Raw genomic sequence first — 25,581 nt, 5'->3', positions numbered from 1 at the left:
GGGTACGCGCTTTGCGCGTGTACCTGTATCAATAAATACAATAATTTTTTAAAAGTTGTGTAAATATTATTAGAATATTTATTTGAGTTATGTAAAATTTAAAATAAAATTTAAAGAAATTATTTTAACATACTAAATGTTGTTCCCATTTTAGCTAGTTCAATAAATAAAGATATCTTATACCAAAAAGGTTTTCAGATGCCTTATTTGTGATTTATCTTATAAAATTGTAACTTATTTTATAGAATTATTTGGATATGTAATTCGAAACAAGAAATACTTTAATTACATAAAGTAAATTTGTGTATAGTTAAAACAGACAAAAAAAAAAATTACAAATAATTAAGACTCCTAACATAAAAAAGTCAAAACAACTTGTTTTTCACCAAATCTTTTTTATGGGAAATTAGTCCTTCAGTTGTATCAACTAATTAAGACTCCTAACAAAAAAGCAAAAAAAATAAAAAAACAAAAAAACAACGTATGTGAGAATTAGGAAAAACAATTTTACTACAAAATAGTCTCCTAAATCTAATAGGTATTAAATACAAAATAAACTCCAATGTAGGGTGTTGATAGAAGAGGCGAAAATTTAGGCAAAATTTTATTACCTTTCCTAGATGGTTAATAACAAGAGAATAATTAAACAACTATACCTAAATTATAGAAAAATTAATTAAATGACTATTCTTAAATATTAAAGAAATACTCAAGTTACTATGTTGTCCAATATGAACATTATATTTTAAAGAGTAAAAAAACAAACCACATTTCGTGCTTTTAATATAATATATAGTATATATATATACATATAAATTTTTTATTTTTTTAAATTACTTAATCATGCAAGTTGATACGCTTTAAAACACCCAAAATATGGTAAGTTTTTACCATTTATTAGGACGACCAGAACTTCTAATCTTAATAAACTACCAAAAATGTATTTTAGTTGAATTTATTTACTAAATTGCCATCTCGTCGGTTCTCTGCCGCGCCGTCGGCCGCCACCCACCTCTCCGTCATGTCAGTCCAATTCTCCCTATCAAAGCTCCGTCGTTGCTCTCGTAATTTACCGGAAATCTCCTTTCTCCACACTGTCACTTCTTCAGACTCTTATACTAAAACCTCAAACCCTTCCAATCACTATCGCCGCCACAACCATGGCCACCGCCGGCACCTCCACTTTCTCAGCTCGTTATTACCGTCGCAGCCGCAACTTTCTGGACCGCGCTGTGTTTCCTTCTGCCGTTCGTTCTCCACTCGCGGCTGGCGAGTTGGTGATATCGGTGACTCGGTGATGACTCAGTATGAGAACACGGAGTTGTCATTGATCGGAGAAAATGTTAGTGGAAGTGTTGAGGATTCAATTCTCCCAGTACGTGCATTGATTTCATTGCTGGATGGTTATCATGACCTCACTGGCTTCCCTTGGTAAAATTATTTTTGAGCACCTTTAGATTTGTTTATTTGAATTTCAGAAATTCTAAGCTTTATAGTTTGAAAATTTGTAGTTTATGTACAGTGATACAGTAAGGCGAAAACAGAAGTTAAGCAAAAAATAAGGTGAAAACAGCTCTTATGTACAGTGTAAAATGCATATACAGAAGTTAAGCAAACAATGCAGAAAATGCTTTTCTTTATGCATTAAAGCGCTGATAGAAGATAATTGTATCTTGTAAATTGTGATATATGGTGCAAAATGTGTCATATTGCTGGAAGTTTGTCTATGATAAGGGACTGCATGATTTGGAAAGGAAAATGTAAGGGCCTGCATTAGGCTTTCGGTGGTAGTAGAGATAGGTGCATGTCAAGAGTAAATTGTGGCACTAAACATTTCTTTTTGCTTGTGCTCAGCTTACAACCGTTGAAGATGATTTAATGTGTAACTTGTTGTCATGTTATTGGAAATTTTTGTCCTTAAGAGCCAGGATTAGGCTTTCAATACTAGTACAAGTAGTTGCATGCTGTTGTTCTCTCATAATAATGAATTCCAATGGATGCCTACTTATGTCATACTATCCTCTATCTAGCCAAATGCTTTAGTGTCTACTTTTGGGTGGGAGGCACTGGTTTGTTCAAAATTTAATCATTGGATACTTCGGGGACCATGCATATTTTCTTTGTGAACTTTATGCCTTAGGTTTTACCAGGTTTTTGCTGGAGGTATATGCTGTTAGCAGTAATTCAAGGTGAACTTTGTGCCTTAGGATTTACCAGGTTTGTACAAAAGGTTCTATGCTGTTGGTCGTAATTATCAAGTCGTTGTTGTGTTTTAAAAATTGGCATAAGCAGCTTAATTCTGTACTTCACTGGTTTAGACCCACTCCATTTTGCTAGATGGCCCACAAGGCCTGCGTTGTTCCTCAACCAAGACAGGGAGTTGTTGACAAAATTCCGTCCAAACGCACATGGAATAGTCGATAATCTCTTAATTTTGTAGTTGTTTGTAATTTTTATCCAATGATAGTATATGGCCCTTGACGGTAAAATAATGGTGTATGTACTTGGTTTGCAGGTGGATCATAATAGCTTCTTCAACAGTGGCTATGAGGCTGATATTGTTCCCGTTTGTAATATTGCAACTCCACAAGTTGATGAGGATTGGAGAGTTATTTCCTAAATGTGAGGCTTGGTTCTCAATACCGTTCGTTTTCCTTTAGCTGATGCTAACTATGGAACTCAAAAAGTAGGATGGAGTGAATGAATGGGTGGAATTTTCCGTTTGATTGGAATTTCGGATAAAAAATATTTCATTATTTCAACTTCACCTTGAAATATAATTTGTAAATCAATATTTGCTTTACCATTTGATCCATTAGTTCAGCTTCAACTTCAAATAGAGAATTTGAAGTTGGAAAACTGGTTTGAGGAGTATTTCAAGTGAAATAATGATTTTTAATCACAAAACTTAAATTTTTTCCCAAGTGAAATTTATGTCAGACACAACTTCAACTTCCAAATACTCCTTTTCAACTTCAACCTCAAATAGTACTCTTTTTTTTCAACTTCAACCAAATATTGCCCAAACACCAAAGAAGATGCTCATAGATTTGGATTCACTTGGTAAGATGCTGAGTGATTTTGCTGCTAGAAGATGACAAGTTAATTTGCATGCTCAGTGATTTTGCCACTAGAAGATGACAAATAAGATTCTCTTATTTTTTAACAGTTCAGTTCCTTATCATCTCTGTCAAGATTCACAAAACAATAGAAATCTTAAATTTAATGTGTTCTGTAGTTCTACTACTTCTTTCCCTCCAAGTGCTTCAGTATGTATTCATCCTAGAGTAGAGTCGTATACCTGCATTTTGTCATTTCATGTTTCTTGAGGTGCACTTGTTCAAAAAGAAAGCTATGTAGGGTCCCCAAGGGGATGGCCTGATGGTTGAAGCATGGGACTTACAACCTGGACATTTCAGGTTCCAACACCAGCTATATCGCTTGGTTTGAGCCCATCTGCTTCAGCCTTGATGGATGTATCTTGGGAAACCTATGGTTATGCACTGGACAAGTTGCCCTGTAGATTAGTTGAGGTGCTCTCAAGCTAGCCCACACACTGCTAATTTTAAAAAGAAAAAACATAACAACCATGATAACTTTGATGCTGTTGCTATTTTCTTTGTTGCCTCAAGAATCCATCTCATAATGACACGTCCAGCCTCCACAAAACTGATGAAAAAGAAAAGAGTTAAAGAGGCTAGCCTAGTGAGTTGTTTTTTTTAATGAAGTAAGGTGTTATATTGATGGCATTAAGAAGATGCAGAAATTACAAAAAAGTTTGGAATAGCTCCTGAGTACAAAAAAACTAGCCTAGTGAGTTGTTTGAGAAAATGGTCATAGTATTTACCTCTTAATAGAGATGAATGCCCGACAGAAGCTATTATTTTTCAACTGATCTTTCTTATGTATTTTTAAGTGCCTCCTCCATTCCCTCCGCCTATGTCAGGAAGGAGTTTAAGAGACCAACTTAAAATCTTTTTCAAGCAGAAACGAGAAGCAGGATGTCCTTCATTTTTTTGGTACTTCGCCTCTCTGACAGTTCAGGTGATAATCCTTTCTATTTTATTATATCAAGTTAATTTGCTTTAGAAGACCTTTTACAAAATTCGTGGATAACTATTTTTGATTGTACATTAAAATACAGTGAGGAAATTGTGACCTTTATTTGGGAGCCTAGTGTGCAACAAACCAAAACTTACGACAATTCAGTACTATCTGAGTGAATCCGAGATTGACTATTCCAATTTGTGATGAGATATTCTAATCATTACACTTTATGTGATTTATAAAAGTTGTCTTTAAATCTAAGTTAACTTCAGTGATTCCAAAGATATTTCTAGTAGTCTTACTATGTTAGGCCTTCAAGCTCTTCCCAACATAAGATGCTGTTATTTGTTTATCAAGTTAAGTATTTTACTTGTGATCTATAAGACCTTCCCCTAGAGAAATGTCTTTTAGGTTAGGTAGCGAATTATGACCTTGTTCTTGTTCTGCAAAATGAAACAATCTGCATATTAGGTGGTAGTGAGCCAAAACAAACAAAAATTGACTGGAATCTTGGATTGTGGTTATCTCATTTGAGTGGTCGATATATGTAAACAAAAAAAGTAAGAATAGCTGTTTTGGGGATTTTGAAGATATTGTTCTTTAGTTAGTCTTCTAAAAAGGATCTTTTTACAGGATTAACTTCTAGAATGACTTCATTTGATTTATAGTGATGTTACGTGGACATTATGTTTGTGTTAGTGTTTGTACAGCCTTATTCCCCTCTTGGTTCCCAAAAGCGCTTGAGTCTTTTGGTCTTGTTAGAAGTTTGTATGAATTTTTAAATATTAGATTAATGCAGGTCTAAATGGAACCACATGGTTGTGACAATTCATATAGTTGATCCTGACTAGCTTGAGATTGAGACACAAACACATAGACTAGTAATTGTTGCTATCTAGGTGCTATTACAGGCTATTGGGAGTACCCCTGGTCATAGAAGTTTGTGAAAAAGGATTTAAGGGAGTGGAATGAGAACATTTATGGTGATTTAGAGAAGGTAAGAAAAAGAAACAGCTGTTAAGTGTCAAGAAAATTTACAAAGGCTGGAAGCAGGCAGGAAGAGAAGTTATGGTATCAAGTGAGGAAGAAGCTGTAGAAAAATATTAAGAAGGGAAGGAGAACTCAGGAAATTGCGAAAAGCTGAGGGAGATATCCTGGAGACAAAAGTACCGGTGTTTATGGCTTCAGCACGGAGACAAGAATACAGTTTTTTTTTCTCTTCACAAAATGACAAATACTTACGGGAGATATAATTGTGTGGAAAAGTTGAAGGTTGATAACACTACAGTATGGGATCCAACAGAAGTTAACAACATGATAGTTGGATAGCATACAGCCCGCTTCAGGAAGAGGAAACTTGGAGACCTTCTTTTGGGGGTATAGACATGCCCACCATTACAACAAGTGAAAGAGAGTGGCTGCAAAGACCATTCACAGTGGAAGAGATTGAGGAAGCACTTAAACATACTATGGAAACTAGCCTCGTGACCTGATCATTATACAATGGAAGCATACTATGGAAACTAGCCTCGTGACCTGATGATTATACAATGGAAGCATAAAAGTTTTCCAGTGAAGTCATCTCATTAAGGGTAATCAACCAAGAAGTTTAATCAAAATAATGCTCTCAGGCATGGGTTACGAGGTAAGTTACTAAGGTCATTTTCCAACAGTTTCAGGCAGGATCGCTCATCGGAGGGACTAAGTTTTTCTTCAATCTTGCTGATTGACCAAAAACATGGTTCGAGATCAACATAACATGGACAATACTATTTATTTTAATGCGGGAGGCAAATCTTTCGATATAACAGAATACTTTTCCGGGTCTGAAATGTGGTATGATTGGGTGGAAAGCAAAGGGAATTCAATGCACAGAATTACAGTTAGCAAGAAGGCCCTGCTGTGGATTTGCCATTTATTACATTTGGCAACAGGAACCAGGGGAAATAAGTATAACAACTGGAGACTTAAAGACCATTTACACAACTACTTTTGTTCTCAGAAGTACAACAGTTATGGCAGATTCATCAGTATTGTGGCAGTACAAGGGGAGAGGAGATCAGTTATTATTGTTCCTGAACTGGCTCCTAACAGGGGGTGGGGAGATATAGCTAAAAAAATCTCAAAGTTTACAGACAAAGGAGTTGTGAATGAAGTTGAGAAGCTGCCTCCCATTGTGAAAATCTCTTATGGTGATGCTCTAGCCAAAAGCAAATGGTCTTTGAAGGAAGGTGGTCACAGGATTGAGCACCACAGTGACTGTATCAGCTTCTCCGAAGTCGAGGACAACACAGAAAATGATCTGTTAAGCAGGTGCTTAATAGGCAGTTTCTCAGGGAAGTCAGAGGGTCCTACTCGAGCAGATTTGCACAGATGGGTGGCTGATAAATGGAAGTCAGTATATGGAGTGCTTATTTATGATCTGAACGAGAGGCAATGTCTGTTCGAATTTTCCAACAGGAAGATGGCTGTGCAGGTGATGCTAGGTGACTGGAAGTGGAGGCACGAACCTCTGAAACTGAAATGGTGGTTGCCGGAACTTGCATGCACGAAGTCCGATGAAGTAAGCGACTGGTTGTGGGTCAGAATTATTGGGCTTCCTCTTCACCTTTGGACAAAGGAGGTAATGGTGGAAATAGGCAATAAGTGTGGCGGGTGGATTGAAACAGAAGAGGAGACAACATTGAAAAATCACCTGAAGTGGGCAAGAATCAAAGTTAGAGGTCCACCAGAAAATATTCCTCACTTCATTGATCCGGAGAAAAATGGTCTGATTTTTACCTTACCGATTTGGTGTGAATGGCCGCCGACGGTGAGAGTTGGTAGAAAGTACGTCGGGGATCCTAGAGACGTGAAATTACAGGAGTCCAATCGCTTGTCTGAGTCTATAGGATATAGAATGGCTGGGCACGTGAGTAAGGAGATGACTGTGCAAATTTTAAAAAATAAGGAGTGTGTGGGGCACATGGGTGAGACTTCCTGTGTGGAGCACGTCATGGAGGCAGAGGCCCTAGCTGAGGGTTTTAAAGGGTAAGGGCTTTGGGCCAAGTTATGGGCCTGGACCAGAGTTTGAATATAAATGAACAAAAGGAGTTTGCAGCTGTTGGGCCTGATTTTCTATTTGGAAACTCTGTCTGAAATTAGGCCCAACACACAAGTTAAATACGACCCTTTGTTAGATGAGATCGAAGCAAACATCTATCAAACAAAATTGTTGATGTTGGAAGTAGAGGAAGACAGAGAAGAAGTATCACAGAGAAGCTCAGGAGATCTATACCTTGCCTTTTCAGACGTGAGCAACATAGATACAGATGAAGGTATAAATCAGAAAGTTGGGGATTTGGCTAACAGTAGCTATGGGGTGAATGAGTTACAATTGGTTACAGCAGAACAACCTCACCAATGGCCTATGAAGGACCCTCTTCCTCTGGAGATGCAGATTCAGTTAGCAGAACTTGAAGCTTCTTTGTGGGTTCACAGAAACGTGGTGAAATTAAGAAAACAGTTCGGAGTGGATTTCTAGGGTTGCGAATGGGAGGCTTTCTCGCTCTTCATGAAGTTGGACAGGAAAAGACAGGAGAGACTTTGTGTTCCCAGCAGTTCTACCACACCTACACCAAAACAAAAAGGATGGAGGTCAAGAATTTGACATCGTTTGGGATCAAATTCAAAGGAGGAGGATCGAGGAACAGGGGGAGAAACACAAGTAATAGTGATCAATGAAGGTATACATTATCTCGTGGAATGTGAGGGGGTTAAATGGGGTTGATAAAAAAGGGTTATCAAATCTTTGATTCAAGAATGGAGAGCAGACATATATTGCTTTCAGGAAACAAAGTTGGAAGGGGAATGTGGTACAATAGTCAAACATTTGTGTAGTAATAGATAGGCAGATTATGTGGGATTAGAGGCTAATGGGAGGAGTGGTGGTATCTTAATTATGTGGGATAATAGAGTATGGAGGGGGGAGTTAGTTAATTCTAGTTTGTACAGCATCACTTGCAGAATTAACTCCCTGCATAATGATTTTGATTGGTGTCTAACTGGGGTGTATGGTCCACAAACTAGAAGGGAAAGGGAGGAATTATGGTGGGAAATGGCAGCTTCTAGAGGGTTATGCGAGGGGGCTTGGGTGGTTTGTGGGGATTTCAATACAACTAGATTTGCAAATGAGAGAAGACATAATGGTGGGTTTACCAGGGCAATGAGGGATTTTTCAGAGATCATCGGGGAGCTGGAACTTGTAGATCCTCCATTGTTAGGGGGAATGTTTACCTGGGCGAAAAAAGGAAAATCAAGAATGCTCTTCTAGAATAGATAGATTTCTATTCTCTGTGGAGTGGGATGAGGTGTTTAGTAACATTAAGCAGTCCTTACTTCCTAGAATTAGCTCCGATCACTGCCCAATTTCTCTGAAATGTGGGGATTGGGAATTCTCAAAGTCTTATTTCAAGTTTGAGAACTGATGGCTGGAGGTTGAAGGCTTTACGGAGAGGGTGGAATGCTTGTGGAACTCTTTTCAGATAGAAGGAAGACCAGATTATGTTTTGGCCTACAAACTTAAAGGTTTGAAAACAAAGCTGAAGCAATGGAATGCCAACAATTATGGGAGTTTGAAGGTAAAGAAGAGTGCTATTCTGTAGCAGATCTCAGCTTTAGATAACTTACAGGAACAGAGACCTCTTAATGAGAATGAATTGTTGCAAAAGGCAAGTCTTCACATGGAGTTCGAGGAGGTAGCAAAACATGAAGATATATCATGGAGGCAGAAGTCCAGAACATTGTGGCTTAAAGAGGGAGATAAAAACACCAAGTTTTTTCAGTAAATGGCAAACTCTCGCAGAAGATTCAACTACATAGATAAGTTAGAAGTTCGAGGGGAAGTCATTACTAATCCAGATGATACTAAAAGGGAGATTGTAGCCTACTATAAGAATCTGTATACTGAAACAGAACCATGGAGGCCTGATTTCAACATAATGGGTGGGACAAGCATTACAGACGAAGAAAGGGTGTGGATGCAAAGGGACTTTGAAGAACAAGAAGTATTGGAAAGCTTAAAACTGTGTGCGTCAGATAAAGCCCCTGGGCTAGATGGATTCACTATGGGATTTTTTCATAAGTGTTGGAAGGTAGTCAAAGAGGATCTTATGAAGACCATTAAGAATTTCCATTGCAGTGAATACTTTGAGAAGAGTTTCAATGCCTCTTATATAGCACTAATCCCTAAAAAGAATGGTGCAAAGGAGCTGAGAGATTTTAGACCTATTAGCCTAATTGGAAGTGTGTATAAGATCATCTCTAAAACATTGACAGAGAGGCTGAAAAGAGTGGTGGACAAGTTGGTTAATAGTCACCGAATGGCATTCATCAAAGGCTGGCAGATTATGGATGCTGCATTGATAGCAAATGAATGTGTGGACTCTAGAATTAGAAGGCAAACTCCAGGAATCCTATGCAAGCTAGATATTGAGAAAGCATATGACCATGTAAACTGGAATTTTCTCCTGAAAGTTCTAAAGGATATGGGTTTTGGTGCAAAGTGGATTAATTGGATCTCTTTCTGTATAAGAACTGTTAGGTTCTCTATTCTTGTTAATGGTTCTCCAGAAGGTTTTTTCCCATCAGAAAGAGGTCTCAGACAAAGTGACCCGTTGTCCCCTTTTCTGTTTCTTACTATGGAGGGTTTGGGTCAGATGATACAGATTGCCCAGGGGAATGCTTGGCTAAGAGGCTTCTCAGTCTCAAGTAGGGAAGACAGCAGTTTGAGGATCACACATTTACTGTATGCTGACGACTCCTTGGGACTCAGGAACCTCAAGGCACACAACCAAAGTTTACTTATGAAGTGGATGTGGAGGTACAACTTAGACACTAATGCTTTGTGGAGAAAGGTTATAAGGGAGAAATATGGTCAAACTGAGCAGTGGTGCACTTATCCCTGTTAACAGTTCCTATGGGGTAGGTGTTTGGAAATCTATCAGGCAACTATGGAGCTCTGTGTTGGTTAACACTAGCACAAGGGTGGTAGGAAGACACTATTTTGGAATGAGAATTGGCTTGGGCATGGTCCACTCAAAGAGATGTTTCCAGAATTTTTCAGTATTGCAAATATGCCTCATATTAAAATGGAAGCAGCTTGGGGCCAGGATGGTTGGAATATTACTTTCAGAAGAGGTCTGAATGACTGGGAAATGGGGAGAATTGCTGATTTTTTTAAGGTTTTGGAAGGGTTCAAAGGGCTCAATGAAAATGAGGACACCTTATTATGGCACTGCTGCAAGAACGGGGTATACACTGTCAAATCTGCCTATTTCATGCTTACAAATGCAGATCAGCATACAGCGGGATGGCCATGGAAGAACATATGGAAAGCAAAAGCTCCCTTTAAGGTGGTTTGTTTCTCATGGCTGGTAGCAAGAGAAGCTTGTTTTAACCCAAGAAAACCTACAAAGAAGGGGATTTCTGTTATGCTCGAGATGTTTGTTATGTGGCACAGATCTAGAGACCAACAGTCATCTGTTCCTGCATTGTTCTATCACCAGTCAATTGTGGCAATTGTTCCTTAACATTGTGGGCCTCAGATGGACAATGCCTGCAACTACTCTGGAGCTTCTAAAGTCCTGGAATAACATTGGAGGTGTAGTCAGTCAGAAGACATGGTGGAGAGTGATACCTGCTTGTGTATGGTGGACAGTGTGGACAGAGAGGAACTCAAGAATTTTTGAAGACAGATACAATACTCTTCAGAATGTTAAGATGAATTGTATTCTTTTGTTTTATTTCTGGTGTAAAGAAAGGCATGTAGAGAATACTGAGTCCCTGGTTGACATGTTAGGTTTTTTGTAAGTCTGGTGGATCAGTTTTGATCTTCCCCCCTGTACATATGGTTTTGCACTGCCTTAGTGCCTTTTTTCTTAATATATTGGTACCAGTCTAAAAAAAAATGTTTTCCAGTGATAAAAAATGGTAATGGATACGTAAATTATTTCTACCAATATGAAGTCTTTCAAAAAAGCCTCTATGCAACACACATTGCTCTTGTTCCGAAAAGGAATGATGCAGAAGAACTCAACTACTACAAACAAATTAGTTTGGTTGGAGGAAAATATAATATTATTGCAAAAACATTAACAGTAAGGCTGAAAAAGGTGATTGGGAAATTGATATCTGGTCTTTGGAATGCTTATATTCTTTGGCCTTTTGGTTTAAGATGACAGATGCATATGATGTCAACTCTTTACTTGAATTCCTTTTTGGGAAAAATAAAAAAACTCTCTACTTGAATTCCTCAACTCGCTAGATGTTTGAAACAGAGAAGACTGAGTTTTTTATTTGTGTATAGCTGCATCTACTTGGTGCTATTCCTATGGAATGAAGATACTTTTACTTATCAAAACTAATTGTTGTTGTTACTACTTGAGGACATTTAGTTCTCGGTCTTTGACCCAGTCCAGTTAGTTAATGTTCTTGAAATCATGGTCTGCAGATTCTTTTTTTTTTTTTTTAATTTTATTTTTAGAATGAGGTTTGTAGGAATCATTATTTGCTTATTTAGTATGAGTAGGAGTTAAGACTACAATAAGTTATATTTCATTTTCCTGGCCTGTTACCTTCAATCTGGATTCCGGATTTGTTTTATTTTTAGTTTTTGATGAAGAATTCACCCGAAAAAAGTAGATGCACCAATGGAGATTTATATTCACATAGAGGGTATGACGAATGATAGAATGATATTTGTCTGATTGAAAAATCTATGCATGTTTTTTTTTTTTTTTTTTTTTTTTTTGTTATATGAAAGTAAGATGTGGTTGAGTAATCTTGTCATCTTGATTATATTCTTATTCACTTCTAGATGCCCTGCTTTCTTCTTTGGATTACAACTATTAGAAGAATGTCACTGGATCATCACGAAGGCTTTGATTGTGTAAGGGCACTCTTGTTTTATGCAATTCCTGTGTAGGTTATTGTTCTTTTGGTATTATGATTCTTTCTTGTACTTATTTAATTGTTTAGTCTGTTTTTTGATTATCATTCTATTGCAAGGCTCATTAATACACCTAGTACATAAGTTGTTTTTTTTTTGAGCGAAACAGGAAACTTATATTATAGCTAGATAGGGTTCAAAATGTTACACCCATAGTTAGTGTCACATAGGACACATTTATTACCGTAGCTTACTAGACTATTGCAAGCATCATTACTTAGGTTTTTAACAAAAACTACTTCTTCCACTTGGTCCCTCTTCAAGGTTGATTCCACAAAAAGAGGCGGTTGAACAAAAAGTTTTCTTTTAGTTGGTTGAGCCTCATTTTGTTTTGCCATCTGGTGTGCTACTTCATTCCCCTGCCTGAAGTTGTGCCTGAGGATCATGTCCTTCTTCTGGTGCAATAACGATCTGCATACAGTTAGAATATCGTTAAATATGTAGTTTCCTTCATTAATGCATTGGATTACCTGTATACAGTCTGTTTCTACTTCGAGGGGAAATAGATTCCATTCTTGAGCAGTTGTGAGTCCTTCAAGTAGAGCAAGTAGTTCTGATTCCAGTGCTCCATTTGTATGAATGGCTTTTGTGAAGCCTGCTATCCAACTACCTAGTACATAAGTTCAAGATGTTAGAAGTTTTGTTGTTTCTCCATCATAAAAATGAATCGTTTTTGTTTCTGCAGATAATATGCAATCCAACAACATAGCATTGATACTAACATAGTAACTCTAAAAAAAGTGAGGCACATAATATATGTAATATTCATAATAAGTATACAAACATAAATGTTATCCCTTACATCTAGGAGTATGCAACATGAATTCTACTAGTGTACTTATTGAAATGGATGGATGCTCGTTTTACCTTAATAATTGCTTCCTCCCTTCTCCTCCTCCAAACAAAGATGGGATTTACACACATCCAATGAGGTTTTCTATTCTTTTAGTGGTATCCCAAATGGTTTTCAATATTTTAAAAGCTTTATTTTTAACATGAAATATATTTTTATCATTTGGACAGTCCTCTTTGTCCCCTATGGACATTCAATTAACCAACTATGCCCTAATTCTATAGATGGCTATGAATTCTCTATATTTATTCCAATTTATTCAGATAGTTCAGTATCACGAGTATTCCTCATAACTAGATCATTATTTATTAATGTTGGTTTTCAACCAACCACAACCATTCTCTTTTATCTGGATTTGAGATCTGCTATGCCTCACAATGAGGATCTTTTAAAATTACTTGAGATAGCTTTTTCCAGTGAAGTTAAACTATATTGATGTAAGGGGGGGAAACCCCATACAAGCTCTATATAGAAGATGCAGAAGCTTGCACAAAAACATGATTTCTGCAAAGAGCATCCAGTATGACTGGGTTATCATTTATGCTCCAGAAGTGCACTTAAAACAAAAATGTTCCACTAATCTGGACTAAGGGATCATCGGTTCCACATAAGCGCCAAAGGGATTATGTTCCATGCTCTCCTTCACCACCTCTGACAACTCCTTGCATTACCCATTTTACTCCAAACATATTCAGCACAAATCTCTGTAGTTTATTTGAAATAGGGCAATGAAGTTGCAACTGGTTAACATTCTGCCCATCTTTGTGCAAATAGAGTACGCGCCAATGTGGATTGTCTTTTCACTCAATTTTTCCGCGATCAGGATACCTCCCCATGCTACGGTCAAAATAACGAAAAGAACTGAAAAAATCCTTGTTCTCCCTTTTTAGTAGCCTGCTACAGAAAGTTCAGTGTGAACATGTTATCGCACTATCCTTCCCATCTCTCTCTCTCTCTCTCTCTCTCTCTCTCTGTAGGACATTTTGGTTGCTTGAATCTAACAAACTGCTGTGCATCTGATCTTTTGTGGATATCTCTTGAATCTCCGGACCCATAAAATTTCTTCTCTTTTCTCTTCACGTATCTGGGAAATTACTGTTGTTTGTTGCTAGATATTAAAAGTATTCGTCCAAGCTTCACATAAAGGGGATTCCACAAACATTCCTACTTCCAGAAACTGATTCTATTATCATTGCATGCTTTAGCATGACAATATTACTCCATATGGCACTGGTTTCTGGTTTGCCTGTCACCCCTTCTGCATATTTATCAAAGCTGACCATCTTCCACAAAGCTTGGTCCTCTGGACCAAACCTCCAATCTTGCATTCCCGAATCTTCCAGCCTTAGAGATATAATTGTTTCAAATTGTGTGGTACTTTTCATCTCTCTGTGCACATCAAATACAATATTGTTCAGCAGCTTTTGAACTTTTATGCGACGATCACAAGAGTGGACATTAAGGATATGTAACAAGTCAGAATATTGGATAAGGGACTACTGATTTGTGTCCGCTTTCCTTCATTTGATTGGTATTTCTTTTGATACCTACTAGCTTCTTTTCAACTCTATCACATTGGATACATACTGTACAATCCTTGTGAGATGCATCCAACAGTAGTCCCAGATAAACCATGGAAGGAAGCAACCTCACAATTTAAGACCTGGCCAACTAACCAATGTTTTCACATTTTTTCAGATTATTATGCTCGACACTTCTTGATACCTCATAGTAGTGAACACTTGAGGTTTCTGATTCTTCTCGACAGCATATACACTGCGTATCATCTGCGAGTAGAGCTCTATCTTCCTCGATCTTACATAATACAAGCGCATCATCCACGAATAGAAATTAAAAACCTGTAAGCTTTCTTGAGTTCTTGTGTTAGTTGTGAAGCCATTCAAATAAGCTTCCATTGCAGTTGTATCCATCTCTTGGTAAGCACCTCTTTGACAAGTATGAACAACGTAAGGGACAAGGGGTCCGCTTATTAAACACCTTTGGCTTCTGAAGAAGCTGGTAGGATTTCTATTGACAAGAATTGAGAATTTGATGAGAGACATGTGAAATTATATGTATTGTCTTCTCCTTTCTGTGAACCCTATTTGTAATTACGAAATTCAGAAAGTCCCAGTTGATGTGGTCATGTTTGTCCAAATCCAATTTTGCAAGCAATCCTGCCTTTTCCATATGGAGACTAGTAACTCATCTGCCTTTTTCAAATCTGATATTTGTCTTCTTTCAATGAAATGTCTTGGGAGATTGATATCGTGACATCTAAACCTTCTTGTGTCTAAAGGAAAGCACATTCGAAAAGATTTTTTTTTGGGTGGATCAAGAGCGTATTTGCAAAAAATGTTTTAGAAGTCTCCCATTTGAAATCACAATTATCTTTAGAAGCTTCAATTTCTGGGTGAGATAGAAAGATAGAGCTTTCAAGTCCTCATTATCCCCAAGCCGTGTGCTTTCAACCCCATGATTTCAAATTTGAAAGGCGTCAGACACTTTAGTATTCCATTATAATTGCGTGTGATGCAATCTAGTGTTATGATTAATTGAAAGAAGGTCTCTTGAGATGGTTTGGTCATGCCTTATGTCATCCTAGAGATACACCAGTATGTTGCTGTGAAATTGTGGTGAATGAAGGTGTTAAAAAGGACATATGTACCTAAAATCACATGGAAGGAAGTTGCCCCGAAAAACTTACAAATCTCTGGAATCAATGCAGACTTAGCTAAGGATAGGGTATTAGTTGAGAATAGCTTTTAGACTTGGTAGAGAACTTCTAATATTATTATTACTATTATCTATCTGTTATATACTTGTCTTTTTGCAATCCAAGAATGTTTGAATTGGTTGTAGTTATATTTCTCTGATGATGATATCAGTTGAGCTTAAAGAAAGAAGTGAGGATTCATATCGCCGACCCCAATTTTGTTTGGGACTGAGGCGCAGTATATTTCTTTGTTTTTATGCTAGTTGAAAAAGTGGAACTTGGATTAACCCTGTCGGGATAAGAAATCTCAAGTGTTGATTAGTCTCGACTCCTCAGCTTTGGACCTTGTAAATTTATTACCTGTCTGAGGGAAGTCAGCTAATTGGTGATACAACAACAACAACCCAGTGAGATCCCACAAATGGGGTCTGGGGAGGGTAGTGTGTACGCAGACCTTACCCCTACTCCGGAGGAGTAGAGCAACTAATTGGTGATAGTTTATAAAATTTAAGATTTCCTTAGAATATGTCTCACATTCCACGCTCTCCTCTGACAACCTTATCTTATTGAAATCCCTCCTATAACCCTTGTTACCTCATATCTTGCGACTAACCTAATTTTGTCAACACTCTGTAAATTGGACTCTTCTCCTTCAAGCCCATGAGAACTCCCACAAAAGTCCACTCAGTTATCCCCTTGATTTTCTCCTTATTCCTCTAGAAGAACCATTTTCTTCTTGTCCACCTCCTTATCTACAAGCTCCTAACCACTGCCTTCATTTTTTTCCTTACTGTGAATAGTAGATTGCAGAGCATGTTTGATCTTTTATGAAGGACTTTAATAGCATAACTATATAGTTTACTTTTTGTTACAAGATTATTTCTGGTTAGTAGTCTAATTCTTGCATTTATAATACTATGTAAAGCTTCGGAATTCTTTTGGGTTATTTTCCACTCGATGGTACTGATTTCCATTTCATTTCATTGTAGGGGGGCATTCTTTGGTTCCAGAACTTGACTGAGTTCCCTAGCGGTATTTTAGGGCCAGTCATTCCTTTACTGATTGCGGGCTTGCATTATGTCAATGTTCAGGTATCTTGCTTTTATCAACTTGAGAGTTACTGCTTATCTGTTTTGTTGTTGTCTGTCTTTGTGTTACCGGAGTTTCATTATGGGATTAAGAGACCTGTACGTTGTTCTTGTCCTTGGTACTAGATACACTTTCACATATAATTTCTTTTCTGTTTGGCGGGTTGGCTGCCATCCAATTTACTCATGCTTAAGCATTTGATCATCAACATGAACCATCACTTTATGTATAAGACATGTTCATTCGAGGTCCACCCTGCAAGGGGTGATGGGTCTTGGATACTGTTTCAAGTTTGGGGCAGGCCTGAAGCAAGTAGGTAAAAGGAAAAAAAATCTTCTACAGTTCTATAGGTATGAGACACCTATATACCAGCATCCGTTTTGTTTTTAAATATTTTTTTCCATTGTCTAGTGCTTGTTAATTGTCAATACTTGCTAGATTTGCCTTTACTTTCTTGCCCCTTCACATTTTTAAGCTTTTCGATATACTGTTGGAAGGAAAGATAATCCATTCTTGCATGGTTTTGAATGCTAGGAACTCTTCTCCCAAATAATATAAGAACTTTAAATCCGTAAACATTGAGTTTTGTAATCTCGTGCTCAAAACTCTCGAGGATCTAAGATTTAACCGACAAGTGGATTTTCATGTTACCTCTGTTCAGTTAATTTATAAGACCTCCTCGATAAAGTTTGGTCTTCCCAAATGGTGGCGTAGAATCTTAGAGAAGAGAGGATTTGATCTTGGTTTGGATGATCACCGAGCAAAGGCTTAAACTTCCTGGAAGAGTTCAGCAATTAGCAGATTGGTTAGGAAGCAAAAAATACTTACGAAATTGCCTCTTCTTGTTATTTTGTGCTTACTGCTTTTCTGTTATAAAATCTCCCTTGTTTCTCCATTTTCCCCAAAAAGCATCTTGAAAAATGGGTTTCCGGAAGTTTTACCTGCAAAAAGGTAAAAAAGAAGAAAAGAAATGAGCCATCTTGTGTATTGCTGGTAACCATTGTGTTTTGTTCATGACAGTTGGGAGGGTGTGAATTCTATCTTTGTGGTGCTGGATAGGTATGGAACTGATGCTGAAAACCTGCAGTTTACCAACCATATACACACTGATTTAATAATCTTTCCGGTCTTTTGTGAACTGAGGTTTTAGTTTCAGTGCTATCTTCAGGATATTACTAACTACTTTTAGCTTATAACTTGAAAATGAGAAGTTGGAGTAGAGAAAATTAGATCTTTGGGCCCAGGGATTTGGTTTAGTGGTAAGAATGCGGTTTGTGATGTGTGGGTTAGGCGCACGCCACAAGCTTGAACCTTAAGACAAAATCCTGATATTTAAGTGGAGAAGGATAGAAGGGCAGGCCATTATCCATGGAGTTTTGAACCGTGTGCCATTAGCGGTCAGGGATTTCTCAGTTGTCAAAAACTTTAGATCGTTGGAAGTGGTAGGCACATGTTCTAGGACTTATTACAATTCTGTTTTACACCCCAACAATATTAGCTTGAACTAGCTTTTGCAACTGTTACTGAAAAAGGTGGCTTCTTGAACCAATTGTAGAGGCTATTTGTGGTCACTCCATTCAATTGCCTTTCACACCAAAAAACAATGCAATAGGCATGAAACACTGGATTTTTGGCAAGATGGGTTGCACTTTGACCATCACTGAACAACAACAACTTACCCAGTGAAAGTGTGGGGTCTGGGGGGGAGGGCAGGAAAGGTAATATGTACGCATATCTTTCCCTTACCTTGTGAAGGTAGATATACTGTATCCGGTTGATCCTCGGTTCAAGAAAATTATTTCTCAGCAGGTTTGAACAAGAAAAACAGTAATGAAGAAGCCAGGCTGAAAATATTGAAGACAAGAATTGTAACAACATCAAATTAACAAAGCGGTAAGAAAACCGAAGCAAGGGGAACGAGTAGTAATAGATATTGAAGATTAAGAAAATACGAGAATAATAATAATAATACTGATATGGGAAATACGGAACAGATAAGGTGTCCCAAACTCGACTATTTACTAACCTTCTACCTTAATCTTTGACTTCCATATCCTCCTATCTTGGGTCATGTCCTTAGTAAGTTGAAGATGTATCATGTCTTATCTAATCACTTCTCCCAAATACTTCTTCGGCCTACCTCGACCTCTCCTTAGACCCACAATTGTCAACCTCTCACACCTCCTCACTTGATTCTTAAATTTTTAGATTGAAATGGTATTAACCTTTTAAACGATAATATTAGTTTTAATAAAATATTTATCTTTCAATTATCAATTCAAATTGTTTATTACAATTCTCATTAGGTTTTGTCCTAAAAGTGAAATGACTTTTTCTCAATGCGCCACTTGGTTTAATCACAATGCAGACTACCATCCTTTTTATATAATATAGATATAGATTCTAGGGATGAAGATTGTTTGAGAGCGAATAAGAAATAAGTTGTGGCTATCTTATGAGTAGTACCTTGAACATGTACAGGAACGCTTCAACATGAAAATTGCTAAACCCGTTCTCACTCCTCTTGTTGGTCATCTGAAATTGATCAAGATGTGTCATATAACAAATGAATAAAAATAGACCACGTCCAAAGTTCCTTGTTCCTCAACAGTCGGAAGCCTGATGTATGCAATAATATGTACCAGACCTCATATTGCTTATGCAGTCGTTGTTAGTAGGTTCCTTAAAATCTTGGAAAAGAACATTGAGAAGCAGTCAAATGGATACTCAGATACCTAAGAGGTGCCTCCGGAGACTGCTTATGTTTCGGAAGGTCTGTCTAGTCTTGAAGGGCAATGATATGACAGGTGATCTTGATAATTGAAAATTTACTACTGGATACATGTTCACTTTTTAGGTGGAGCTATATCATGACAGTCGAAGTTCCAGAAGTGTAGCGCGCTCTACAACTGAAGCAGAGTATATTGCTGCTATTGCAACTGGCAAGGAGATGATATGGCTATAACAGTTCCTTCAAGAGCTTGGATTGCATCAAGAGGAGTGTGTCATCTATTGTAACATTGAAAGTGCAATAGATTTGAGCAAGAACTCCATATACCATTCAAGAAAAAAGCACATCGATGTGAGATATTATTGGATTTGTGATAAAGTGGAGAACGAGTCATTGTAGGTCAAGAAGATTCACAAGAGTGAAAATCATGCAGATATGTTAAGGTGATACTGCGAGACAAGTTCGAGCTGTGCAAAAACTTGTTGGCATGAGCTCTATGTAAGAAATTGGAAATACCTCATTCAGATGCATATACTGGAAACGGGAGATTTGTGCGTCCAACCCATGTTTTAAGGAAGATGTTTTCTTCCTTTGGTATGAATTTCAAATGTATACAGATTTGGCCAACCGACCAATGATCTCTTCACATCGCAATTGGTGACATTGCTATCATGCCCATGTCATTGATGACATTGGCATGTTATTCTCCACCTTTATAAATACAAAAGTTCTTCTGTATTGGCGACACACCAAACACACTGAACGAAAAGTAATATAGGGAATAAGTGAGCAATTCACAGAGTGAGAAGTAAAATATTATGTGAGGAAATATAGAGAGTGCAAGTGATATAGTAGTGAGGTGGAAAATCAAAAGAGGGTTATTTCTTTTGAGTGTGTAGTGGTATTTGGAGTATTTTACACAAGACATTCAAAGTGTAAAAATTCTTTAGTATAGTAATATTAGTTGCTCTTCTCGGGGTCGTGGTTTTTTCCTTAGGGTTTTTCATGTAAAAATCTTAGTGTCCTTGTTACTTTTTTTTATTATATTCTTGTTGATTATCGTATCTCGATGCCACGTTGTCATTTCTTTGTTACCGTGAATATTATTTATGTGGTCTATATTCCCAACAAATAGTGCAATGGAAGAGATTTATCTGATAATGCTTGCATTCATTGCGGTGGTGGGTTAGAAAGAATTGAGAAGGTTGAGCCATGGAAATGACAGTGTGTTTTCAGAGGTTTAATAGGATGAATAATCTGATTTGCTGGAAATATGGCAAGCTTAGAAAATAAAGAGAAACTTGAAACAGACTTGGAGGACTATTCCCATACTAGATTACGTTGCTCGGGCTTACGCACGGGCCCAACAATCTGAACTCTGACAAAGTTTGTTTTCTACTTGTTAATTTGTTTTTTGTTATAATTTGTTGTTGTACTTTAATTTAAATTCAATTCACCCAACTAAATGTTTTATCTTTTTAGTCCTACAGGAATAATAATAATAATAAAAAAAACCTGGCTCTGATACCAAGGGGGTACAGGATCGCTTCCGAATGAGGTTCAGGAAATGAATTACAAGGACTTCAGCCCTGGCTAGCTACTAACTTCTAGGTAAACCTTAGGCCCCGATGTTCCTCACAACTCTTCAACGGCCACCTGCCTAAACGGGTTCAACCGAACACCACTGCTTAGGTTGGCCTAACCAAGGTTTACTGTCGAAATTGGTAACTGCCTGGTCTATACAGTTCTTAATCCATAACCTCATCGGGGTGACATAGTAAACTCCTAGCTACAAAAACATGTTTAGTAAAAAACCTTCGAATACTAAGTTTAACACTAACCTGTTTAGCCTATCATTTAGGCTAATAGTACTGCAAATATTGAAGAGAGAGGGACCTTTTGATTTTATGTCAGAATTCGAAATATTACAAGGGAGAGGGTTTTTTACAAGAGAGAGAAACGCGAGAGAAGTCAGTGCGTTTTCTAAAGCTTTTTCTAAACTTAGTATTCGAAGGTTTTTTACTAAGCATGTTTTTGTAGCTAGGTGTTTACTGTGTCACCCCGATGAGGTTATGGGTTAAGAACTGTATAGACTAGGCAGTTACCAATTTCGACAGTAAACCTCGGTTAGGCCAACCTAACCGGTGGTGTTTGGTTGGACCCGTTTAGGCAGGTGACAGTTGAAGGGTTGTGAGGAACACCGTGGTTTAAGGTTTACCTAGAAGTTAGTAGCTAGCCAGGGCTGAAGTTCTTGTAATTCATTTCCTGAACCTCATTCGGAAGCGATCCCGTACCCCCCTTGGTATCAGATCCATGTTAGTAATAACCTTTAGAAGCTAAGTTTAACACTATTTTCTTAATGAATATCATTAGGAAGAAGACTACTGTTAAAAACAGTAGAAAAGAGGAATATGAATTGCCCCAGCAATTAGACCTGCTTAATAAGTGGACTATGCCATTAGTCAAGCCTAAAGTAATATATCAGTTAGGTACTTTTGAAAGGATAGGTTTAAAACAAGTAGTTAAAACTACTGAAGAGACTATCACTGTAGATAGTGACCATGCTACGTTCAGATTATTATCTGAAAGTGATTTAGCCCCTTATAGGGATTCACATAGATTTATACATATAGGCTTAATACAAGTCGCCTTTAAGCCACTTACTTTAAGAGGCTTACCTGAAAGCTTTATAGCAGCTCTCAGAGATGGCAGAAACCAGAATTGGAAAAAGTCTCTAATAGGGACTGTGCAAACCAGTTTGGCCTATGGCCCTGTTTATTTTAATGCTTATCCCAATTTGCAAATTTCTCTGAATGATGAGAATTCTTTAAATGCTTTAATACTTAGCATTAAATTACATGGTTATGATTATTTACCTAGTATAGAAGTTATATGTATCTGTTATTGGATTTATTACAAACTTTTATATACTTTGAATCCGATGTGCAAAATTATGGATTTCAAAAATGAAACTATTCTTATAGAAACCAACTTTGGCAAGTCCAAGGGAACCACCAGAAGACCTATGAAATGGGATGAAATTGATTTCCCTAAAGAATGGGTCATAGAGGAAGCAGTTGCCCCTCGAAACACTGGTAATACTGAGGTTACAGAAATAGAACAAACCTCAAATGGTACTGTTAAAATCAGGTTCAATGAACCCGTACAAACTGATAATATCAATTTATCATTTTATCTTTTTACCCTATGTGGAAAGATTGTTGTGGTGGAAAAATAGAATTAACAATATTTTCATTAGTGAGCGTATAATCTCTTTCTGACACCAAACATAGTTATAAACATGTTTAGACATAAACCAAGGAACAAAAACAATAATCTTATTTTTTTATCCTCGTAAAAATCATCTCTAAAAAATTGTATTAATTCACTAGTCATGTTTTCATGAAACCATTTTCTGAAAACAGCCCATCTGGGTTTTAGAAATTCTTCTAAAATCATTTTTCTCGCCGGTGAACCCGGACTAAAATCTATCTGGTTTTCAACCATTATTAACACCATTTGAAAAATCCATTTCGGATTCAGTTGGTTCAAGATTTGTATTGACCTTGACTGTATTATCACTTGTGATGCTAATATTGTTAGCGGAAACGAAAAAAGAAAGAACACAAGATTTAACGTGGTTCGGATCAAAATAATCCTACGTCCACCAGAGAACAATTGTCCTTTTAATATTAACAAAGGAAGGGGAGATTTCCCAATTACACTTAAGAGAATTTCTCTCTTAACTCTCTACTCACTACAATGTATTGTATTATTTTGGGATGATTTCTACAAGTGAAGGAGTGCATCTATTTATAGAGGTAAAGACCTCCTCTTGATGTCGTTGGTGACATCAAACTACCTCCTCTTGATGTCATGGGTGACATCAAAGGAGGAAGCTTCCTCCTAGCATCCACACCAACTCTTTCCACCAACTCTTCCAATTGGCATGTCATTGTTGACTAAACATAAACCAACATTTTCAGCATGTCATTGTTGACTAAACATAAACCAACATTTTCAATCTCCACCTTGGTTTGCGTTTCGAGCGTGTGAACAACTCTGGCCAAAACTTCTATGCTTACTGGGCAACCCCGTTGTAAGAAACAAGAAGAATCAAACTATTGTTGAACATACCACCTCCACCTAGCAACTGTTCTCTTCGGAGTTGCATCAGTTGATGCACACCCCCGCCAAGTCCTTGCAGTGTGCAAACTTAGTGAGCGGAACTATCTTGGTCAACATGTCTGCAGCATTATCGTCTGTGATAACCTTCACGACCTTGATAATTCCCTCATCAATAACATCTCGAATAAAATGAAATCTGACATCAATGTGTTTAGTGCGCTCATGAAATCTCTGATTTTTCATTAGATGAATAGCACTCTGACTATCATATCTAAGAGTTGATTCCAGCTGAACCAAACTCAATTCCGCTACTAAACTTTTCAACCAGATAACTTCCTTTACCGCCTCCGCTGCTGCCATGTATTCTGCTTCTGTCGTAGACAAAGAGACAATCGACTGCAGAGTCGACTTCCAACTGACGGTACTGCCAACGAGGGTAAAGATGTATCCAGTTGTGGACCTTCTTCTGTCAAGATCTCCTGCATAGTCAGAATCCACATAACCGAGAATTGAAATACCTGTACCACTTTTTCGAAAAGTAAGACCAACACCAGAAGCTCCTTTGAGATATCTCAATATCCACTTGACAGCTTCCCAATGCCTCTTTCCTGGGTTGGACATGTATCTACTTACCACACTTACAGATTGAGCAATATCTGGACGTGTGCATACCATAGCATACATAATACTACCAACTGCACTGGCATAAGGAATCTTTGACATATGCTCCACCTCATCCTCGGACTGAGGCATTTGTGACTCTGAAAGTTTAAAATGAGGAGCTAATGGTGTACTTACAGGCTTGCACGTTTGCATATTGAATCTCTCGAGAACCCTTTCAAGATACCTCTTCTGAGAAAGATGTACAATATCGTCTTCTCTTGAAATCTCCATACCAAGGATTTTCTTTGCAGCTCCTAAATCCTTCATGTCAAATTCCTTACTCAACAGTTTCTTCAAAGCATTCATCTCTGTAATGTTGTTAGCAGCAATAAGCATATCATCAACATACAACAGTAAATAAATCATTGAGTTGCCAGACATCTTCTTGTGATACACACAGCTATCAAATGCACTCCTTGAGAATTTATGTGTAGTCATGAATGCATCAAACCTCTTGTACCACTGTCTAGGGGGTTGCTTCAAACCATAGAAAGACTTCTTTAGTTGGCATACGTGATCTTCTTTTCCCTCAGCTAGGAAACCTTCAGGTTGATCCATATAGATTGTCTCTTCTAGATCACCGTGTAAGAAAGCAGTTTTGACATCAAGTTGTTGAAGCTCCAAGTCAAATTGTGCAACCAATGCTAGTAGCACGCGAATTGAGCTATGCTTCACGACCGGAGAGAAAATCTCATTGTAGTCAATTCCCTCCTTTTGGCTGAAACCTTTTGCAACCAATCTCGCCTTGAACCTAGCATCTTCCACTTCAGGAATTCCCTCTTTCTTTCGGTAGACACACTTGCATCCAACTGTCCTCTTCCCTTTTTGTCTTTTCACTAAGACCCATGTCTGATTCTTGTGAAGAGACTCCATCTCTTCAGTCATGGCTAACCGCCATTGTGCAGCATCCTTGCAAGAAGTTGCTTCAATATACGAGGAGGGCTCCAGATCTTTAATCTCTTCTTGTGCAGCTACGAACGCATATGCAATCAAGTTTGCTTGATTTATAAGGCGTTCCGGTTCTCGTGTCTGCCTCTTCTCCCTCCCTTTGCAATTGTGTATGGTTCATTGACAGCAAGTTCTTCAAGGCCTACATCTTCTGACTCATCTTTAACCTGAGTCTCTTGATCCTTTTCCTTGGCAAGCTCCACCTGCTCGTTGTTCTTATTTCCTGAAAACTCCACGGAAACTTTACGGGGATCAAGTATAGAGGATTCATCGAAGGTGACATCTCTACTAACTATAAATTTGAGTAAAGACAAACACCAAAGTTTGTACCCTTTTACTCCATCCACATACCCTACGAATATGGCCTTCTTAGCCCTTGGTTCAAGCTTTCCTTCATTAACGTGATAATAAGCTGGACA

The 25,581-nt window shown here is 37.7% G+C and overlaps 1 protein-coding gene across 2 annotated transcripts in view; it reads left to right on the top strand.

Annotated features, from left to right (window-relative positions):
- The first annotated feature begins 888 nt into the window (after positions 1-888).
- The window catches only part of LOC107803593 (ALBINO3-like protein 2, chloroplastic), a 38,569-nt gene continuing 13,876 nt past the window's right edge, over positions 889-25,581 (top strand). The window contains exons 1-5 of one of the 2 annotated variants that reach the window (XM_016627337.2): positions 889-1,431; positions 2,516-2,622; positions 3,917-4,044; positions 11,903-11,974; positions 16,593-16,694. In XM_016627337.2, the coding sequence (XP_016482823.1) occupies positions 1,022-1,431; positions 2,516-2,622; positions 3,917-4,044; positions 11,903-11,974; positions 16,593-16,694 (819 nt within the window). In that variant the 5' untranslated portion in view covers positions 889-1,021. The remainder of the gene's footprint in view (positions 1,432-2,515; positions 2,623-3,916; positions 4,045-11,902; positions 11,975-16,592; positions 16,695-25,581) is intronic. The other variant, XM_016627338.2, reaches the window with a different exon arrangement.

The sequence above is a fragment of the Nicotiana tabacum genome, chromosome 6, assembly GCF_000715075.1.
Source record: "Nicotiana tabacum cultivar K326 chromosome 6, ASM71507v2, whole genome shotgun sequence".
Taxonomy (NCBI): Eukaryota; Viridiplantae; Streptophyta; class Magnoliopsida; order Solanales; family Solanaceae; genus Nicotiana; species Nicotiana tabacum.
The sequence above is the reverse complement of the archived record's forward strand: the minus strand, read 5'-3'. Positions and strand labels throughout refer to the sequence as shown.